At 30.8% G+C, this 20,606-nt stretch overlaps 1 protein-coding gene across 3 annotated transcripts; it reads left to right on the forward strand.

Annotated features, from left to right (window-relative positions):
* On the forward strand, positions 1–10,109 carry LOC103504602 (chaperone protein dnaJ 15-like). Of its 3 annotated transcripts, XR_007823506.1 has the most exons (14): positions 1–259; positions 380–585; positions 1,220–1,343; positions 1,535–1,617; positions 1,696–1,807; positions 1,890–1,994; positions 2,139–2,189; positions 3,217–3,306; positions 3,425–3,533; positions 3,621–3,769; positions 3,846–3,899; positions 8,893–9,143; positions 9,274–9,316; positions 9,744–10,109. XR_007823506.1 is itself a non-coding variant. In XM_008468973.3 (13 exons), exons 2-12 carry the CDS (start codon positions 455–457, stop codon positions 9,124–9,126), a joined length of 1,242 nt encoding a protein of 413 aa, XP_008467195.1. In that variant the 5' UTR covers positions 1–259; positions 380–454; the 3' UTR covers positions 9,127–9,143; positions 9,274–9,433. The 3 variants fall into 3 exon arrangements, 1 of the variants encoding a protein (XP_008467195.1); XR_007823507.1 differs by having other exon boundaries at positions 8,893–9,316; XM_008468973.3 differs by lacking the exon at positions 9,744–10,109 and having other exon boundaries at positions 9,274–9,433.
* Positions 10,110–20,606: the final 10,497 nt, after the last annotated feature.

Below are 20,606 nucleotides of genomic sequence, written 5' to 3' on the forward strand. Positions count from 1 at the left end.
GGAGTGGGAGGGACAAAGAAAAATGAAGGAAAAAGTGGGGAAAATTAGAAATAGACAATTTCCCACGAATAATTTCTTGCAAAAAATTCTCCAGATTCTCTTCAAATCTTCAGAAACCCTAGATGTTGTTTGCTTTCCCATTGTTCTGAATCATCTTGCATAAGAAGTCTCCCTTGTCTTGGATTGGATCCTAGCCGACGGATAATTACTTTCTTTGATAATTTCCCGAAAATCGAGCTCAATCCAAATTTGGCTACAGGTTGATGCTTTTTTTTTTTTTTTTTTTTTTTTTTTTTTTTTTTTTTTTTCTCTCAATGGTTTTCGCATAATTTTGTTCAATTTCGAGCCGAAATTCCTTATCGGTTTTCGATTATTGCAGCGATTTTAGAAGATACAGAGCTTTTCCCCGTCCTAAAGCACCGACAGTGGGACAGTTTGAGCGGGAAAAGAGAGAATGAAGACGGGTTCGAAGTCGGAAGGACCTTCGACTCCAGCGCTTCGACGGGACCCGTATGAGGTTTTAAGCGTAACCAGGGATTCCACTGATCAGGAAATCAAGTCTGCTTATAGGAAGCTTGCTCTTAAGTAATTCTCTTGCTATGCGCTCCGTATTACTGAAACTTGATCTGTTTTAGTTGATATCAATTCATAATTCTTGCTCACCGTCAATAACGAATAGAATATGCTGTGTACTAGTGCAGAATTTGATATGTGAGAAGATTATTAGTCTAAACTGGTTTAATTTTAAAGAATGGACTGTATTTTAACGATGTCACTTGATGGTTTCTTTTCTTCTTCCTCCTCTTTTCACCAAGTTTGGTAGTTTAGTTAGTGATTGATATTCGGTCCTGTTCATTTGGAAGCAAAAGTTTAGAAGTTGGTTTGATTATCGTTTGATCTTTGCTCTTTTGACCTTATTGGACTTCTTACATCGTCTGCTCGTTGGACTTCTGTTGGTGTTGGTCATACCTTATGTGCTAATTGCTATCTAGTTTTGGTTTCATTTCTCGGAATGATATTCAGTCCTGTTTCAGTTCACCTAGCCTGTGGATGGTTACAGCATGATATTTCAGCTAGGCTCTAGGTGCATTGCATTTAGTTGCACATTTCTATTGCCTCCATTCCGATTTCCATTATTTATTACAAAAAGGAATAAGATTGTTTTGATCATTTGAACCATCTGTTTGCAAAGTGATTCTTAGCCTAATCAATTTGGCAGATATCACCCAGACAAGAATGGCAGTAATCCGGAAGCTTCAGAACTTTTTAAGGAGGTCGCATATTCTTATAGCATCCTATCTGATCCAGAGAAGAGAAGGCAATATGACAGTGCTGGCTTTGAGGTGCTTGTCTTCTTGTCACCATCAGTTTATTATGATATTTTGTAGTATTAGGTTTATTTTAACAATACTGGAAAAAGATACTTCACTGCTTCCAACTTCCAAGTTCATGTTTTATTTACTGTGGAGGGTCTTTATGTGGCTGTACACATTTTTCCATACACAGTATCTTATTTTGTAATCAATGCATTCAGGCCCTTGATGCTAGTGGCATGGATATGGAAATAGACTTATCCAATCTTGGAACTGTCAACACCATGTTTGCAGCTTTGTTCAGGTGACACATTTGTTAAGTTATTTACTGATTTGGTCATCTATATTTTTCTTGATCACTTTTATTTTTCATTTTCTTTAGCAAGCTGGGTGTTCCTATTAAGACTACAATTTCTGCTAATGTTCTTGAAGAAGCTTTGAATGGAACTGTTACAGTCAGGCCTCTTCCTATCGGAACATCAGTTAGTGGCAAGGTGCATCACGTGTAGATCAAGACTGTACAAAAGAAGTAACATTTCCAGTACTTTTTCTGACATCTTGTTAGTTTTATTATAGGTGGATAAGCAATGTGCTCACTTTTTTGGGGTGACAATTAATGAGGAGCAAGCTCAGGCAGGAATTGTTATAAGGGTTACTTCAACTGCACAAAGTAAATTCAAGGTGTAGTTTTGTCAGTAATTTTCAACCAAATGGAGCTCATTTGATATGTATTCTTTTTCTTGATTCTTAGCATTGTTCTTGCGCATCCACTTTTTTTTATCTATTTCATGTTTCTGATTTCTGCGTTTTTTTTTTCCATTCCAGTTGCTCTTTTTTGAACAAGATATCAATGGTGGTTATAGTTTGGCCTTACAGGTATTACCTTCTGAAGTGTATCTATAATTTTTCTAATTTTTTAATTGATATGGATGAAATAAAGCTGTGGGTATCCGTTGGATGGCAATGGTTTTAGAATCTAGTATAGGTGCTGTCATCAAGCATTTTAGCTCTAGCATTTTCTTGTTTATAACCAATTTATTAGAAAAAGCTCTTACACAAAAACGAAGGTTACAATAAAATTTTTCGAGTGGTTGAGAAGCCTTGGGAGGGGAGGATGTGTGGTCATTGTTGGGTTTCCCTTTCATGCTTCTTTGAGGACTATAATGTTTAAGGCTTTCTTTGGTTGAGGGTTTAGTTTTTGCCCCTTATATATATATTTTTATTTAATTTGCTCTTAATATTCATTTAAATAACTAAGCTTACGATTTCCTTTTTCCAACTAATTATGGTTCTTGAGGAATCGATTTCTCCTAGAACCCTAAGGAATGTATTATATTTAATTGATTCATAATCTGAAAGAGGTTACTTCATCAAGTCAGCTATGTAATTTGGAAGGATTATTGAATATGTCTCAATTCTAATTCTCCAATGCACTATCATATGGTTCTTAACTCGTTTCTTTAGCTAGATAGATGAATTGCTTCTTTTCACCAAAAAGAGAAAAAAAAAAAAAAAAAGAAAAAAAGAAAGAAAAAGAAAAGAGAAAACAAGAAAAGAAAAAGGCTGGATAGATGGTTTTTTTCTTTCTTCTTCTTCTTCCCTCTTGAGTTCCCTCTTAAGTTTTCCCTTTGTTTTTTTTGTGCAAATATTTTCTCCTTGCACTTTTCTGAACGTAAAATTAAATTATTTCTACTGTTTAATATTTATGACCCAGTGAGGACATACTTTGAACTGTGTTTTATAGTAGGTTTACCACAAGTAGTTAGATGAAAGCTTTACTGGGTCAGCCACTTGGGTCCCGAATTGTAAAATTGTTGCGAGTCAGTTAGTCTTAAAAATCTGTGATTCAACTTCATATTATATTGACTTTAGTTCTGTGGATTTCCATTGCTTTTCCATACAGGAAGATAGCGAGAAGTCTGGGAAAGTAACGTCTGCTGGGTTGTACTTTTTGCATTTTCAAGTGTACAGGATGGATTCCACTGTCAATGCGGTATTGCAAGTTCAAATTATGCGTAGTTTACTAATATTTCCAACACTTTGGTTTTACGTTTCACATTCTTTTGTCATAATCAGACTTGATGCTTGAACAAACTCTTGTGTTGTTGCAGTTGGCAATGGCTAAGGATCCTGAGGCTGCTTTCTTCAAGAGGTTGGAAGGTCTTCAGCCTTGTGAGGTCTCAGAGTTAAAGGCTGGCACCCATATTTTTGCTGTTTATGGTGTTAACTTAGATTTCTTGATTCTTTTTTTAAATTTTGTTCTGCTTGGTGTTAACTGCTTTCTTGACATCTTTCGTGTTTTTTCAGGAGATAACTTTTTTAAGACTGCTGCATATACTATTGAGGCACTATGTACAAAAAATTATGAAGAGACAACAGAAAAGCTGAAAGATATTGAGGCTCAAATTTTGAGAAAAAGAAATGAGCTACGGCAATTTGAGACAGAGTACCGGAAGGTGTTGAAAAATTTTCCCTCATTACCCATTAATTTTATGATTTGTGTATTAATTGCTTTGTTATGATATTCCATAGGCTTTAGCACGCTTCCAGGAAGTCACCAACAGATACAATGAGGAAAAGCAGGCTGTAAGTTTTCATAGGTCATTCCTGTAATTTAGATCATATTTTCATTTTTTTTGGTTTCTTAATTTCTGAGGGCTTTGATACTAACTGATGGAACAAGTTGGCAAATCCATGGACAAACAAGGGAAGTTCATGCCTTAGATGAATCCCAGAACCAATGTTCTATTTCAAAATGATATCCAAGATCCACTTTAGAAACCCATCTCTCGATTGGGGTATAAAGCTCTCCAAGAACGAAGTTTTGTTTCTTTTTTTCTTTTTGGAAAGGTATTGTAATTAAATGCAGGGGTGAGAAGATTTGAACTCGGGACCTATTGTCTATGGGTACATATAGGTGCCAATTGAGCTAAGTTCATGTTGGCGAAGTTTTGTTTCTAATGATTTCTAAAAGCTCCTATTACAATCCCAAAGTGGCTTTTTATAGCCTTACAAAAGAATGAGATAATTAACTAATTAATTCTAAAATACTAAATAAACATTAATTAATCTAAAAGAACAACTAAAAAAATCTTAATTTTCTAATAATTCTACTCATCACAAAGTGTCCAACACATTTTTCTTAGCTAATGTTTGACGTGTTTGTACTTCAGTTTGTTCGACTACTATCTCTACGAACCTATTGAGCTTAAACATTAGATGCATGTCCCCATAAGTGTTGAAGTGTGCAACTTGAGTATGTTTTCCATAGTTGGGATATAAGAATAGGTATATTGAAAGACATCTTATATCCGTAGCTTGAGTATGTTTAATATTGAAACATATTAAGATGTTTTCCTGTTGAAGTGTGTGACTTGAGTTCCATAGTTAAGGAAAACATATTGAGATGAAACATACTCAAGTCGTTCTTTCAGACATCTTATAAGAGTAGGTATATTGAAAGACATCTGCTAGGCTGCCGGGTGTTTTTCCTCTAGCTCCTTCTTTCAGAGTTTGTTTAACCATATTCCTTCTAGTGAGTTCGTTCTCTTGTCACTATGGAAGGAGGAAATTCCAAAGGGGGTAAAGTTTTTTTTTTTTTTTTTTTTATCTGGAAGGCAATTCATGGACGAGTGAACATGTCACGACAACTTTTAGAGGAAGTTATTCTCTTCAATCGGGCCACACCATACTGTCTCATTCTTTCTTAAGGTGAGGAAAAATGAGATTATATCCTTTGGAATGCTTAATTGGTTTGGAGTTCTATTTTTTATTTTTGTTTTTTTTTCATTGGTGGGGACAAAGAGTGCTAGGGAGATCATTGAAGAGCTCCTCCTCCGCCTGCCTTTTTGTGAGAAGGGGAGGATTTTGTGGCAAATAGCCTCTTCGACCACTTAATCTGATACCATGTTAATTTATTGATTGACCAAAAAATTTAAGTTAATGGTCGAAGGCAAACATAATATTATATCATCTGACACATTCAATCTGCCAAGTTCCCTATAATATTGAATGGAAATTCAAGAGGCATAGTATTTGCCCGGAGAGGCAGTCGACATGATTCTTTAACTCTTCTCAAGAGACAATCTCGAAAGTTAGTTGGAAGCTAATAATTGGAGGCTCTAACAGGCACATACGGTTGCAGGCTATATATTGCCCTTCTCCTTTGTCTCAAATTGGTTTCTTGTGCAAATAATTACTTCTTTGAGGAGGAAATAGCAATGTTTGTTGCATTTTCCCATTAAATATTCAGGCCTTTCTTTAGGTGGGAATTCGAGGTGCATTTTCTTGTGATAGAAAAAGTATAGCTGGGAATCTTGTAATCTTTTGAAGGGTAGACTGATGTCACAGTCAGTTGTAAATACTCTTCCAAACTATTTCTTATTGTTATTCAACGCCTTCTCAAAGATAGATACAAGAGTTTGCTAATCTTCTATGATTGGTTTTGGGAGGGCCTTATCATGACATGGTTTTGGGAGGGCCTTAATTATAAATAGATCCACACACAGATTTTATAGGTAATTTACCTATTATGATAATATTTTTCTAACATTTCAATTCTCTTCCTATTTCCTCTCCCTCTCTTGCCCATCTTCATTCTTTTATTTTCTTTCTGATTTTTTTCCTCTCTCATCTATCTTAATCCTCTCCATCTTCTTTCTATTTTTTTTCTCCTGGCCATGACCACAATTTTTTTTTCTCCCAAACATAACTCTGTTTGCTAGAAGCTTGGAAATGAGTGCCAACAAGGTTGACACTTTTTTCTCCCAGAACCAACTAACTGCTCTGTGTAGTCAAAGTAGATAGATCGGTGGTTGGCATCAGTTTTAGCCCAAAACTGACATTGATCACAGATGATCACTCCTAGAAAGCATGGAGGAGAATATCTGTAGTATAATTCTCACTAATATTCATGGTGAGGATGAGCATGGTTGTCACTTGCCTGAAAAAGCTTTGGAAAGGGATACCTTGGAGACATATTTGGTCTTAAAAATCTGTGGAAGAGAAATTTTCCTCTTTCCTTCTAGGCAAACTGAGATGGTTACAGAATTGACTTTTGGTAATATCTTGGATGTGTATTGAGGTTCCTTTACGTTGTTTGAGATTGTTTTACCGGTCCCAAATCAGCATTGGTTTTCAGGTATGGGGATGAATAAATAAGTTCTTAGGCTTTGTAATCCCTGCAGAAACTTTGGAGAGGAGGTTAAAAGAATGACTTGCTTTTGTGGTTCACCTTGAAAATGCTTCCCTTTTAACTAGAAAGGAAATGAGATGCTGGTAGAAAGGTATGGTGGCTGGAACTTAAAATTCACATTAGGTGGACAATTTTTATTAGTTTTGTATTATTCTTTTCAGTTTACGTGGGTTTTTCAAATTTTTATACTCTAGTCTCTTCTCCTTTCCCTTGGCCCTCCTTTTCATCCTTCTTTTTCCTCTTTCTCCTTCGTCTTCCTCTTCATCAACCAATCAACAAATTCCTCTCAGCCTCATCCTTCTATGCTGGCTCATCCGCTTCTTCTTCACCTTAATCAAGTCCTGCTCCCATCTAGATGGCCAAGATGACATCGATTGCTAATGCTTATAGAGCCCTAATTATTAAGGCTAACATATTTGCCAGTCTGACCAAGTCTGCTAGCACCAAGAAGATCAGGGCAGTTCTGTTCAGGCTGTCCACTATGGCATCCTCAAGCCCTTTGACATCTAACTAGGGTCTGGGTCAAATTTGAAGTTGGCAGTGTTGCATTGGGTGTCACATTCAGTGTCAAAGTCGGCTCCGATGATAAAGTCGGGGACTGAAGTGCCAGATTCTGTGAATGATTTTGTCCCTGTGGTGTTATCGAGGCTGGTGAAGCTTGATAGTGGGGAATCTTACAGCGTTCGGATTTTTTTTAAAATTAAAATTATTATTATTGAAGGCTTTCATAAAGAACAAAAGAAACATACACGTGCACAGAAAAAACGAAGCCCACAAAAAACAGAGGACCTCCCCACTACAGGAAGAGGGCCCAAGTATACAAAATCATGTCAAGGAGATAATTACAAGAAGTCTTCGAAATCGAAGCCCAAAGAGAAACATGATACAGAATAACCGACCAAATCTCCCCAATCCCCCTTTCAACTCGGCTAAACACTCCTATTCCTCTCATCCCACAAAACCCACAAGAATGCACAAACACAAGCACGCCAAAGAAGCAGGACGCCGCACAAGGCGGATTGAAGAGAAACTCCTTGATCATCCCTTGGTGCAGGTTATGCTATTGGCTGTCGGAGTGGTTTGGTTAATATAAACCGAGAAGAATTTTGAACTTCAAATCTTTCAATAATTGGAATGGTTATGCTAATCGGTAAGTGGTGAATGTGAACCTTGTCGCTGTTTTCTAATTTAGATTAGTGTTAGGGGAACTCTTGTGATTTCTCCTGCATATCTCCAATTGAAAGGCTCGTTTGATAACCATTCGATTTTTAGTTTTTGGTTTTTGAAAATCAAGCTCATAAACACCACTTGCAATAAATTTGGCTTTTTTTTTCCAACTTTCATTGAAAAAAATGAAAATAATACGAGAGCATACAAAAACTCAAGCCCACAAAACTCTTTGTTTTATTACTTGCTTCATGGTTTTTAAAAACCATGTCAAGTTTTGGAAACTAAAAGAAAAGTAGTTCTTGATTTTTTGAGTTTGATTAAGCATTCGAGTGTTTTTAGTTTGATTAAGCATTCGAGTGTTTTTGTAAGAAATGTGAAAAATGAAAATCAAGCTAAGAAAATTGGGATCAAGAAAATAAAAATTTAAAAACTAGTAACGCAATAGTTATGTAGGGGAGCCTAGACTATAGGTTTTGCTGGGGAGATAATGCTCTGTCAATTTAATTTCTCTAAGAAAGTTCAGAAATTCCTTTTGGTGGCAGATCTGGATCTGGCTAATAGTAATACAAGCATTAGGAATCAAAGGAAATGTTTCTAAACCCCTGCTTGTTGCTATTTAAACGTAAAGTGCTTGTGAGCCATATGTTCATGCAGCCAGTTATGTAACCCTAATACTAACCACAAATTTTGGTGGAAATTATTCGTAACTTTCAGTCTTAGGTGATGAATTGCATTGGCTTAAAAGAAAAGCCGAGTGTATCTGATTTTATTCGATCGTTGCAATCTGGTTCGAAAGTCTGGATGGTCCCATCATCGAAATTGAAGATCAAAGAAGAGATAATAATGAGATTTGGGATTTGATTTGTGTGCTTTTAAGATTCTCTTTGATAACCTTGAAAATTATTGACTAAATTTGAACAAAAAGTTCTAAAACTTCTATTTGTAGTTTTCAAAACTAAAAAAGAGAAAATTCATAGATAGAAGCAGTGTTTATAAGCTTAATTTTCTTTATTTGATATATAAAGTCTCCATCATTAAGTTCTGTTTCATTCTTTGATTTCATATATTCTTAACATTGTATTTTTGTCCTTTGGGTTGGAGGATAAACTCTGTTTTGCATAGTATGTTGTTTCTTTTTATCGTGCCATTTTCTGTAGACTTATGGATATGCCATTGGTTCTCCCTTTATGAATTTCTGAAGATTTTGAAACTCAGGTGGACGAGCTTCTTAAACAACGGGATGGCATACATGCTTCATTCACCATCATGAAATCATCAAATCACATTGGGGCTGGTGCTACGAGTAATGGAAGTAGTAGTAAATCTACCGTCGATGACTCAAAGGTTGAGAATCAAGGAGGAGAAGATGGAACCTCAGATGAAAAAGATAAATCTTTTAAAAAGAGATGGTTCAATATTCCCCGAGGATCCGACAAAAAGCTTGGTTGAAAGAATCATCCGCTGAGGTTTATTTTCTCTCTTCCCAAACGCAACAAATAGAAACTTGCAACCACTTTGTCTTGTAGAATTTAATGGTCAAATTGGTGCATCCATGCTTGTAATACTTGGGTCTCTGTTTTGGTGTATGCTTTCCAGGGTTTCAACAAAATTTGCCATTCTTTCTCCCATCAGAGTTGAGGTAAGCTATTGATTAGGCATTACAGTCTGCTTCTCAAAGACATAGCCAAAGTATATTAAATTTGTGTGTAAATAACTCAAATACCTTCATATATTAAATTGGTTTTTGTGTTGGATACATTTTATCTTTTTGCTTCTTCAAGGTATTTTTTTTATCAGGTCCCTATAGGTATTTTTTTTGTGACATTTGTAAGCATGGCTGAATTTTTTTTTAAGGAAAATTATTTTAGTGTTTAACATAAAAGTAAGCCCAAATTTTGATGATTGGGGAGTTTGGAAATGTTATATCCTATTTTCTTGGTTCATATATTTCTCATGTATTTATTTGTTGTATTGGACTAGAGAAGTAGTTGGTTTCGTTTTTTTTGTTTTTGTTTTGTTTTTATTTTAAGACTTATCAATTAAATTATATCATTTTGTGCATTTAGGGAAGTAAATTGGAAATCAACTCGAGGTTATTGAATAAACTAGGTGGTTTGGAAGTTTCAAGGCTTAAAATGGAACAATCTCGGTAAGTTTAAATACAAAAATATGATCATATATGTAATACTAGACATGTTAGAGATTGGTTTTAAAATGTGATATCGATGTTATGTTCTCTTCCCATACCTATCGAGATGATGGTAAGGGTAAAAAAACAGAGTTGGTTGGGTTTAGTTTTGGCACAAAGAAAAGAAAGAAAAAAAAAAAAAAAAAAGAAGTATAACAGAAAAGAAAAGAAAACTAAGGATTGATCCGACTCAATACTTAGAGCTAATAAAAATGTTCGTTTTCCTTGTATTCTATAAAGAAAACATCTTTCAATGGTCTTCCAATTAAATTCACTAAAACATGGAAAAGCTGTGACAAACCAAAGGTATAAAACCCACAAATTAGGTTTTCTTAAACTACTTTATTAATCATTCAACAAAAATTCACAAATGTCGTACTATCTACAGAAATTTGAAAAGAACTTAACTTCTATCAACAACTCATATTAGTTTATAATATTGATAGTATCGTTAACGAACTTTTATTAGTTTTTATCGTTAAAAGACTTTAAGATTTCTATCAACCTCTTCTTCTAGTGATAGATTTCTGTCTATGTAAAATTTTTTGCTATTTACCATTTTATATTTTAACTAATTTTTCAATATTCAAAAAGTTTGCTTAAACTTTTTAATTCTATTTAATTATTCGTCTTCATTTGGTTTTGTTCCATGGATATTAGATTTCAAAGGAGGAAGGAAGGTTTACTTATAAGAGGAGATATATATAGATGTGGTAAATACTGAGTTACATTTTGTCAGAAAGTTGTCCAACTAGAAAAAAAAAAAAAAAAAACTCACTTCTCCATACAAAATTGTTTTTTTTTTATTCTCAAGCGCCAATTTTAGGAAAAAACCAAATAAAACATAAACAAATTTATGAATATCATAAACGTGTTTTTATACTTTATCTTCTACCTTGTATTGCATTAAAAACTTTCAATCTTTTACTCTATTTAAATGTACATCTTATCAATTTTACATTTTCTTTAAGTATAATTTGAAGCAGTAGATTTGAACCATAGAACTCTTATCAGTTGAGCTAAGTTCATTTTGATTTTTTTACATCTTATTAGTGCCCAAATAATCAAAATAATAATAAATATTTTTTAATTCCCCACATCATATGATATGGGATTTCTCAATTAGCACCCTTCAAACAATGTGGAATAGTTAATTGCCTAATTAGATGTTGATCATCATGATCATCCATGATTTCTAACCCCATCCATATTATTTTATTATATTTTGCATTTGAAACCACAACTTGGTCCTAGGTTATTCAAATGATTAAAATAAAAGGAAAAAGAAAAAAAGAAAAAAGAAAAAAACACCATATTATAATATTAGACAGAGAGACCGACTTTCAAAGAAGAAACATTAAAATAATGGCCTTTTGAGGTTTGTTTTTATTGAAATTTGTTTGTTTTTATTCTTATGTCCTAACATGGCTTCTTAAGGTTGATGCATATGGTCCAATGTATTTGTCTATTTGACATGTTCTGTGCCATAAATTCCCCCCAAAAATTTGACCCTATTCTTTATCCAAATTAGGGCATTGCTTATTTTTAATGTATGATTACTCTTTTTGGGGGTCAAAAATTATACATTAACATCCCTATGATTTGCCTGTACTGCAGAGCCACGCGTATCTATTCGTATTGTTTTTTCAATTAGATTACTTTTAGATATAGGAAAATGAACAAAAACAAATAAATTTTCTCTTACGATATCTAGAATCGAACTTATATATATTAAGGTTCGAATATAAAATTTATGATACAAATTTAGAAGTGAAAACTGATTTTTTCTTTTCCTTTTAAAAAGTAGATGAAAATCAGACAATAAAAGTGGTGTGGACAACAATTAGAATAATAGATCACATGTATGTGTAAGGATAGCCAAAAACTGGATAGAAAAACAAAAGAAAAATAATGTAGAAAAAGAAAATTGGGATAGTTCTGGAAATGGATAATAAGTAAAAGAAAGAAAGAAAGAAAGAAAGAAAGAAAGAAAGAAAGAAAAAAGACAGGAAGTTAGATTAATGTATGGAATCCCATGTTGGGACATAAAGGTTGTCTGTCCCAAACATTAAACAGTTTAGTTCACGTGTTGTTTTGTGGTTTCTATCGGAAAATTTTATATTACTACCAGAATATCATACTGTCTTTAATTGTTCTTGTTATAAATTTTTGTTGATAAATATTAGTGTATTCTATATATATTATTAGACCTTACTCTATTTTTTAAATATGTCGAAGTAACACACAATAAATGAAAATGTAGAGATTTCTACTATCACGCTTTGTATAAGAGACTTTGAATACGATTGATTTAGTGTGTGATGGTGGGAAAAATTTCAAAAGATTAATTATGTTAAATCATCGATGACTTAAAAAATTAAGTTGACGATTATGATAAACTTATTTATATCTATTGTAACATTCTCTCTCTCATTTGTTGGTTTACAAATTTGTAAAAGACTCGATGAGTAAAAGTTAATAGTATCAAGTAGAAAAGAAATGATATTTTTAGAAAATTTGAACACAATAACTAATTTTGATATCATATTACGTTATGAATTGACACAAACGGAAGGCTTATGAGGTAAATTTAATTATATTAGAACGTTAACATTCTCTTTTTATTTATGGACTTGAAAATTTGTACAAGACCCCAACAAGTAAAAAATCAATATTAATTATTGAAGAGAAAATGGCAACACACATATGTATTTGAATACATGATAACGTAACTCTCTAGTTATACATGTTAAATCATCGATTGATTCAAGAGCAAAAGTTTAAAAGACTTGAATGGTGGAAAATGGGTAGGTTTAATTTTGATAAGTGATATAGTGACCAAAGGAAATGGAAAAGTAATTGAAGGAATTGTGAATGTTTTGGTTTGGTAGCATATCTACATGACCAAACAATACTATTATGTGATATGAAAAAGATAAACAAATCCACCTAAGATTTAGGTGAACCTTCAAGCTGAGCTTCATTTTATAAACTCTATACACAATAATATATTCTACAATGATGATGAAATTTACACTAAAAAAACAATAGAAATAAACAAGTATATGCTTTCAAGAGAAATACACATTATTCTACAAAGAAGTTTTCTTTTTCTTTAAATTGCATTGTATCACTTGTAAATAAGTGTGATCTTTTTGTTCCTCCAAATTTTCAAATATATACAAAAAGTTAGGACGATAGATATCTCTCACTTTATTGTTGTTTATATTTGTCAATAAGTACATTGCAATAAATATATAACAGAGTCCTCGTCGCAATTTTCTTTCATTGTCCTCTTTCTTGTCGCAATTTTCTTTCATTGTCCTCTTTCTTGTATTGAGATCAAATTTACTCTTCTGTCCTTGAGAGAAAAATGGTAGTTAAGTTTACTTTTATGTGATTCAAAATCTTAAATGTTTGAGAAAGTGAATATTGCACGTTAAGATTAGATAGTTGTTGTCTTATACAATAAGGTTCGGGAACTTTAGTTAATTCGTATAATTTTTTAATCTTATATATATATATATATATTTATTTATTTTGGAAATGAAGTGAGGTGTATTTTCAATTTGCTTTTCACCTAATTCAACTAATTTATAGTTTAGAATTTTTTTTTTATTGTTTTGAATTAGAGGTCATGAGTTTAAATTAGAGAAGTGATGATGTTGAAATGCATGTTTGTATATATTGTCATGTCATGTGAGGATGTCTATTAAAGTCTGTGGGTTGGATGTTATGTAGGTGAATTGATGTTGGTTTGCCCAAGTGTTCCCCACCTTCTTCATTTTCCAAACTAAACCAACTTTTTAATCTCTCTCTCTCTCTCTCTCACAGTTTTAATTTCTTCTTCAAAAAACTCTATTTCCCTCACTCTCTTTCATGCTTAAATATGTTTGATTAAGAGAGAAAAATGAAAAATCACAAATTTAATCTTTATATTTTTAATAAATCTTTAAATCGAACCAATTTTAAAGTATAGAGATCCAAATTATATTTTAACCTAATATTAAAGAAAGAGTTAATTATATCACACTCAAAAATTGCTTGCTTGAATTAATCTCTAAAAGGGGGATTTGGACATGAAAACAAAGTCATGTTGGAGGGTTTTTATCTTTTTTTCTTTTTGAGATCCTTCCAAAATCAATGGGTTGCCCAAAGGAAAAGGAAAGAAAGAGGAAACAAAGAAAAAAAAAAGATGATTAAGAAAGTTTAATTAATGGGGGGGGTTTCTTACATGATTGAATCATGTCCTAATTTTAAAAAAGTTAATAAATATATATTGTGGAATTGAAACAAAAAGGATTTTTGGTTCCATTGGGCATAGTTATTGATAAACACAACTTGGGGTGGGCCATTAATTGTGAGATTTGAGCAAATCTTAGATATGATCATAATATCTATAGACATCAATTAATTCAATCAACCAACCCAAAAAGCTATCTTTATAATTAAACTCTAACAACTAATTTAATATTACTTGGTGGAAACCATTACAACACAAGATGATTAGAAAGTGAGTGAGTGAGAGAGAGAGAGAGAGAGAGAGAGAGAGAGAGAGAGAGAGAGAGAGAGAGAGAGAGAGAGAGAGAGAGAGAGATTGTCTCTTATTTATTATTTTCAATCTTTAATTTCCTTAATCTTTCATAAAAGTAAAAACAGTACTTTGCTATCATTTATTAAGGTTAAACATATCTTAAAGAGAAAGATTTGTGACCCTTTATTTTGAAGCCTATGGGGTAGAAGATTGTGTAAAATTTGGAAAGTATTACATTTTCAGTTACTACAATTCTTAACTCGTTTTTGATAATTATTTGATTTTCGGTTTTTAAAGTCTACATATAAAAATCTATCTTTGAGTTACGTTTAGTCTTTTTTGTTTTGTTGTCTATATTTAAATTATTTTCAAAATTAGAAAAGAAAAGTTTATGAAAAGTTTTTTCTTTTTTTTGAAATTTAGTTAAAAACTTGACTCGGCATAACATTGTAAAAAAAAGAAGAAACAGAATTTAAATCTCAAAAAATAAATATTAAAAAACAAAATGGTTCCAAACAAAATCAGTTGATTTTATTACAAGCAAAACTTGAGTAAATTTGCCCCATAGGAACTTGTATTATGTTAGCAACATATTTACGCGACATGATTTGTGTTGTACTGATTATGCCTATATCATATTGATATGTGCAGTGCAGATTTGCTAGTAATTGGTTTGCTTTCTTACTACCAACGATATTTTTTGCATCATGTCATGTACGATGTTAAGCATAATGTCATTTGACAAGCAGATTTTGCATAATATCATTTTCCTTATTTGTTAATTAGTGTATTTTTGTTAGATTTTATGGTCTCTCCTTTCTTTTTTCGCAAATATTACTTCTTCCCTTCCTTGAAGATCTTCTCCAAGTATATATATATATATATATATATTGTAGTTTTGTAATTTTGAGCTTAGAGATTGTTTAAACCTTAACCTTTGACAAGAATATTTTCCTTGTTGAGAATATGTTCCAACAATCGATTAGGTCTAATTGAATAATTGTCGTGAATATAGCAAATCACTTAAGGGTGTAATTGGAAATGGGAAATGATGTGGTATTGAGAGAAGCTCAATTGCATACTACAGTTTATAAAAATTTGCTATGGAGGGTGAGGGGATCTCACAGTCATAGAAAACCTTAAGTACATTATATCGATCAGAAAATCTCATACAAAGTTTTAGAGAAACGTTATCATGGAAGTTATATGAAAGTTTAAACTTGGCAGTTTGGCACATGAATCTGCCTCTTTTATTCCTTCAAAAGGGGCATTTCCCTATGACCGCCACGAATGTCTGATTTACCTATTTATTTGAATGGATTTAATGGATGGAAAGCCTAAGTTGGAAGTAATTAAAGAGTAAGCTATAGAAGATGGAATCTAGCTATTAGCTAGATAAATACTTCATTGTAATTCTACCAAACTCTTTATATTGGAATTTTTATTTTTATTAGGCACAAAACGTTGCAAACGTAGGTGATATTACATCAAACTAGGTTACTCCAATATTGGACAACTATATATTTTTGTTGTTTGCTTAAGTTATTCTACTTGTCCCTCACTTATAATACCCATTATATTTCCTTCTTATCTTAGCTAACGTGAATAATTCTCCTCTTGATCAACAAAGTACTATAAAGTCTCACTTTTTTAGGTTCTTCAATTTCTTTGCCCAACATACTCCAAAGATTCTCACCACTTAGCTGAGGGGTATAACTCTGAGACGACTTGTTAATTAAGATATTGCCTACTGGTGCAAAATTATTTATTTTTACACATAAACCTTCAAGACTTTATTTTTAAAATCGGAAATGTTATTGCTAGCGTTATTCCCAACCATCCTACTAACCCTTGGCTAAGATAAGAATTTACTCAGTAGTGATTCTTTAAGACTATTAAATCACTTGTCTAGAAAAAGATGGTGGTGAAAATAAAATTGCAATAGTTTTTCTTTTTAAGTACGTCCCTAAGATTTAAACTCATTTTTTCCTTTAGGCCATTGGATTTCCCAAATATAAGCACTTTTGTTTGTGCTTTTATAGATTTAAATTTGGTTTTCGTACTCATCAAAGTCTAAATGTTGGTTTCTAATTTAGTCTAAGTATAATTTTTTCCCCTTCTTGAAACTTCAATCAAAATATACCCATAAATTAATATGAGTTTATTTATAAAAAATACAAATTAAACCAATGACTATATACTATGTACATATAGAGCTATATGACTTAAAAATCAACTCAAAATCACTTGAACAAAAATATTATTTTCTCAAAATCCTGTAAGTGGTAGTAAAAAAAATTATTTCATAAATTTCCCCACGTGTGTGTATTATATATATATGGAAGACAAACATATTTAATCACATAAATTAATAAAATGACTATTTAGATTCTTGAGAAGAAAAAAGAAATGGCAATTGATTTGCTTTTAATATTTCTCTCTAATATTGGCATTAAACATACATTAGAACTACGTTTAACAGCTTTCAAAACAAAATTGTAGAAACGAGGGGTTTATGTGATTAACTATGGAAAGTTTCAGAATCATTATCATTATTATTATATCGATTATAAAGCGTTTTGTTGAAATAATGTGACAAACCCATTATATGCATCATCTCCACATATACGTACGTTGTTAACACAATGTACATATATATGAACAGTGGAGCATAAATAATAACTAAGTAGATAGCTCTAGAATCCACGAAGTATAAATCAACAAGTCATATGTACATATAGAGAGAGACTCATTTATTCTAAAGTTTAAGTCACTTACCAACGATCTCTCCCTTTCTCTTAAAACTCAGATTCTAACCCACTTCCCAAACTCTCTATCAACTTTTGGTGATCTGCCTATATGCTTTTTGGCTTTGAAGTTTCTTCAAGACATTTGTGAAAGTAACTCTAAATTTGAACAAACATTTCAAAAGGATTTTTTTTCCCTTCACGATATTATATAATATCAAACAAGAACAACTATATATTTGTAGCTTATTTGGAATGTTTTTGTCCTCGTTTTAAATTTTTTAGTCAAAGTAAAAAACCATATTTAATTTTACAGATTCATTCAAAACAATATAATGCTTACACATGTATGAATATGTAAATAAAAATATGTAAGTCAGGTAGGTATGAAAAATGTCACCTCAATAATAATAATAATAATAATAATAATAATAATAATAATAATAATAATAATAATAATAATAATAATAATAATAATATTTTTTTGTGGAGTTGACTGTGGGTTTTCCCCTATGAGTTGGGCAGTGGAAACTAAGCAACAACTAAAATCATTGGACTCATAAAGCAAATTATCACATAAAAGATAGTAGGTAGGTAGGGTAGACAATGTATATATGGGGTAATGTTTATAGTAAAAATACATGCATGTATACTTTTTTGGCTTCTTTAGGGAGGCGTTCTCAAATTTTTTCTTTTTTTTATACAACCAATTGTTGCATGTAACATATATATATATATATATATATATATATATATATATATATATATATATATATATATATTTATATTTGATGTTTAAAGATAAAAAATCACGTTAATTTTAATTGAACTAAGTTTTTTTTTTTGACAAATTTTTACGATAAAATTAAGTCTTGTTTGGTTGACAACTTAAAACTAAAATAAGAGTTTTAATAAAAACAGTAAAGGTATAATATTTCATGTTTTCATACATGTATTTGATTAATAGGTCGAAATCAAAAATCAAAATACAATTTAAAAAATGGTTCAAATTTTATTTTGATAATATAATTATAAACCATAAATTTAATTACAGTTAATAACTAAAGATTAGGTTCGGATATAAACTAATATTAATTTGCTTTATGAACTTGTTTTATGTTAAAAACTTATATAATTAAAATCTCAACTAACTTATGATACATTATATGATGTATGTTTTAATTTAACAAAATTAACCAAGTTTACAACATTTAATATAATATTTTATTTGTCAACATAATTATATATTTTAAATTTAAAAAAAAAATTTAAAACTAAAAGCACACACAATTTTTTTTTTCAAAACAAAATCAAGATTATTCCTTATCATATATGTATTCCTTAAATGTAACGAATATGAGAACATAAAACTTGTTTATCATACCGAACTTTACTATCTTTAATAACTCTCAAATTTTCTCAAAAACAAAATAGGTTGAATCCATTCACTAAGATATCTCGATTAAAATACTCTCCTAATCTTCAAAACATACAGGAGTTTTATTTGAGCACCCTCATCTTGTGTTCATCCCATCAATTATCAACTCTCAATAATTAAAAAAAGGGTATCTATCAAATCTAAACAAATAATAATAATAATAATAATATAAAACCAATAATTAGAGACAAAAATTGGACTGACCCACTTAAGATTTACATGAAGGCCCTCACCCCCACACATATATCAATACATTTTTTTTAAAGAAAGAGAAAAAAAGATTAGGAAAAAGAGGCCTTTTGACCTAACTCTCCTAGTTGAAAAGATTGAATTAAAATGGATGATTTAATTAAGCATGATGATCATGTTATCATGTAATGATTTGAAAGAATAATCTAACGGTCCAAAAAGAATAAAAGCTTTCACTCATAAAGTTGATGGAAGACATGAGAATCCATAAGATCTTTCATTCATGGGGGAAAATTTTGACTAAGTGATGAATCCCTTTTTGAAGCCTTGAATTTAACAACACATGAGAAAAGGGGAGACCATGGTGGGGCATTTTTTTTTTGGAGTTATGGCCATTACTTTGGAATTATATTTGTTATTTTTTTTCAAAATTAATAATATAAAATATTTAATAATGGAAACAATCTTTATTATTTATCTTTAAGGTGACATAACTAGGAAAATTTTAATTTGAGATCTATATACTCTTCCTCTACATCAAAGTTAACTTCAATTTTCTTTAATTGAAATTGGTGTGATATCTCGAGAAAAATAAGGCTTTTGTGATATCTTGATCCATTTATAACGGATACGTGATATTTTACTATATTTATAAATATTATCAAAAGAATTTTATGATCCAAAATATTTTTTTAAAATAGAAATGTTAAGTTCCAATTTAACAAAACCATCAATAGAAATGTCGATAAAATGTTTTTTTCCACTAATCATACGCTAATATCATACTTAAAATGAAATTTGAATTGTTGTTGATATACTAAAAACTATACACCAATAATATATACTTGAATTCAATATGAGTTAGTTCTGATATAAAGTTGAAATACCAATGTTATTTTCAATAGTATATCTCATACACCTACGATATATATATATCAACAATATTGTTGATATATATTTTATATCTTTCTCTTCAAATTTGGTATACATTAGCCTACTTAGGTACAAAATATGAAGTATATAGTGATATACTAAACCAAATACAATTTAGAAAAGGAAAATTATTGTAATTGATAAAACTGTTAAAAAATATTAATTTAAAATCTAGAAACTAATAGACTATCGATATAATTATTTGATAGATACTGATATTAGTAGTTTTAATATATTTTGTAAATATTTTAATTTATTTTATTATATGTACAAATATTCTTATGCAAAAATCATATCAAAATTCAAAAAAATAAAATAATATATACTTGATATTCTTCATATTACTCAATCCAACTAATACAATTAAATTATATCATCAAAATTAGATAAATATTTTCTTTGAAAATATAAGAAACGAACACCAAAACCTAAATCAAATCCTATAAAAAACTAATTGAATGGAACTAACTATATATTATACAATTAAAATCATGATATGATATGTTAGTTGCAAAAACAGTATAGAATATAGAAAATATATATCAATTTTATTGACAATATATACAACAAATAGAGTGTATATTAGTTTAACTACTGATATAAAATAAAAATAGAAATTACAACAACAGTGGACTGATATAGTATAAAATACATCGAATATAGCAAAAAAAGAAATACATAAATCAGAGTAGATTTAAAAGTAATGGAAATATATATATATATATAGAATGCTATATATACAAGTTCAAAAAAGGAAAACTAGATTTACACAAATAGTGATATAAATAAAATTTCTGAATTTAACACCCCAAGGCGAAGGTTGTGGAGAGAGAGAGAGAGAGGGGAGAGGATGTGAAAAAATGAAAAAGAAAAAGAAAAAAGGACGTCAATCACGCAAAC

This window comes from Cucumis melo, chromosome 9 (genome assembly GCF_025177605.1).
Source record: "Cucumis melo cultivar AY chromosome 9, USDA_Cmelo_AY_1.0, whole genome shotgun sequence".
Classification (NCBI taxonomy): domain Eukaryota; kingdom Viridiplantae; phylum Streptophyta; class Magnoliopsida; order Cucurbitales; family Cucurbitaceae; genus Cucumis; species Cucumis melo.

Excerpts from the sequence above, each read along its gene's own strand:
- LOC103504602 (XM_008468973.3), top strand. The coding sequence starts at position 455 with ATGAAGACGGGTTCGAAGTCGGAAGGACCTTCGACTCCAGCGCTTCGA. Across the intron at positions 3,770-3,845 it reads TTGAGACAGAGTACCGGAAG|GCTTTAGCACGCTTCCAGGA; the intron begins GTGTTGAAAAAT and ends GATATTCCATAG. Across the intron at positions 3,900-8,892 it reads ACAATGAGGAAAAGCAGGCT|GTGGACGAGCTTCTTAAACA; the intron begins GTAAGTTTTCAT and ends TTTGAAACTCAG.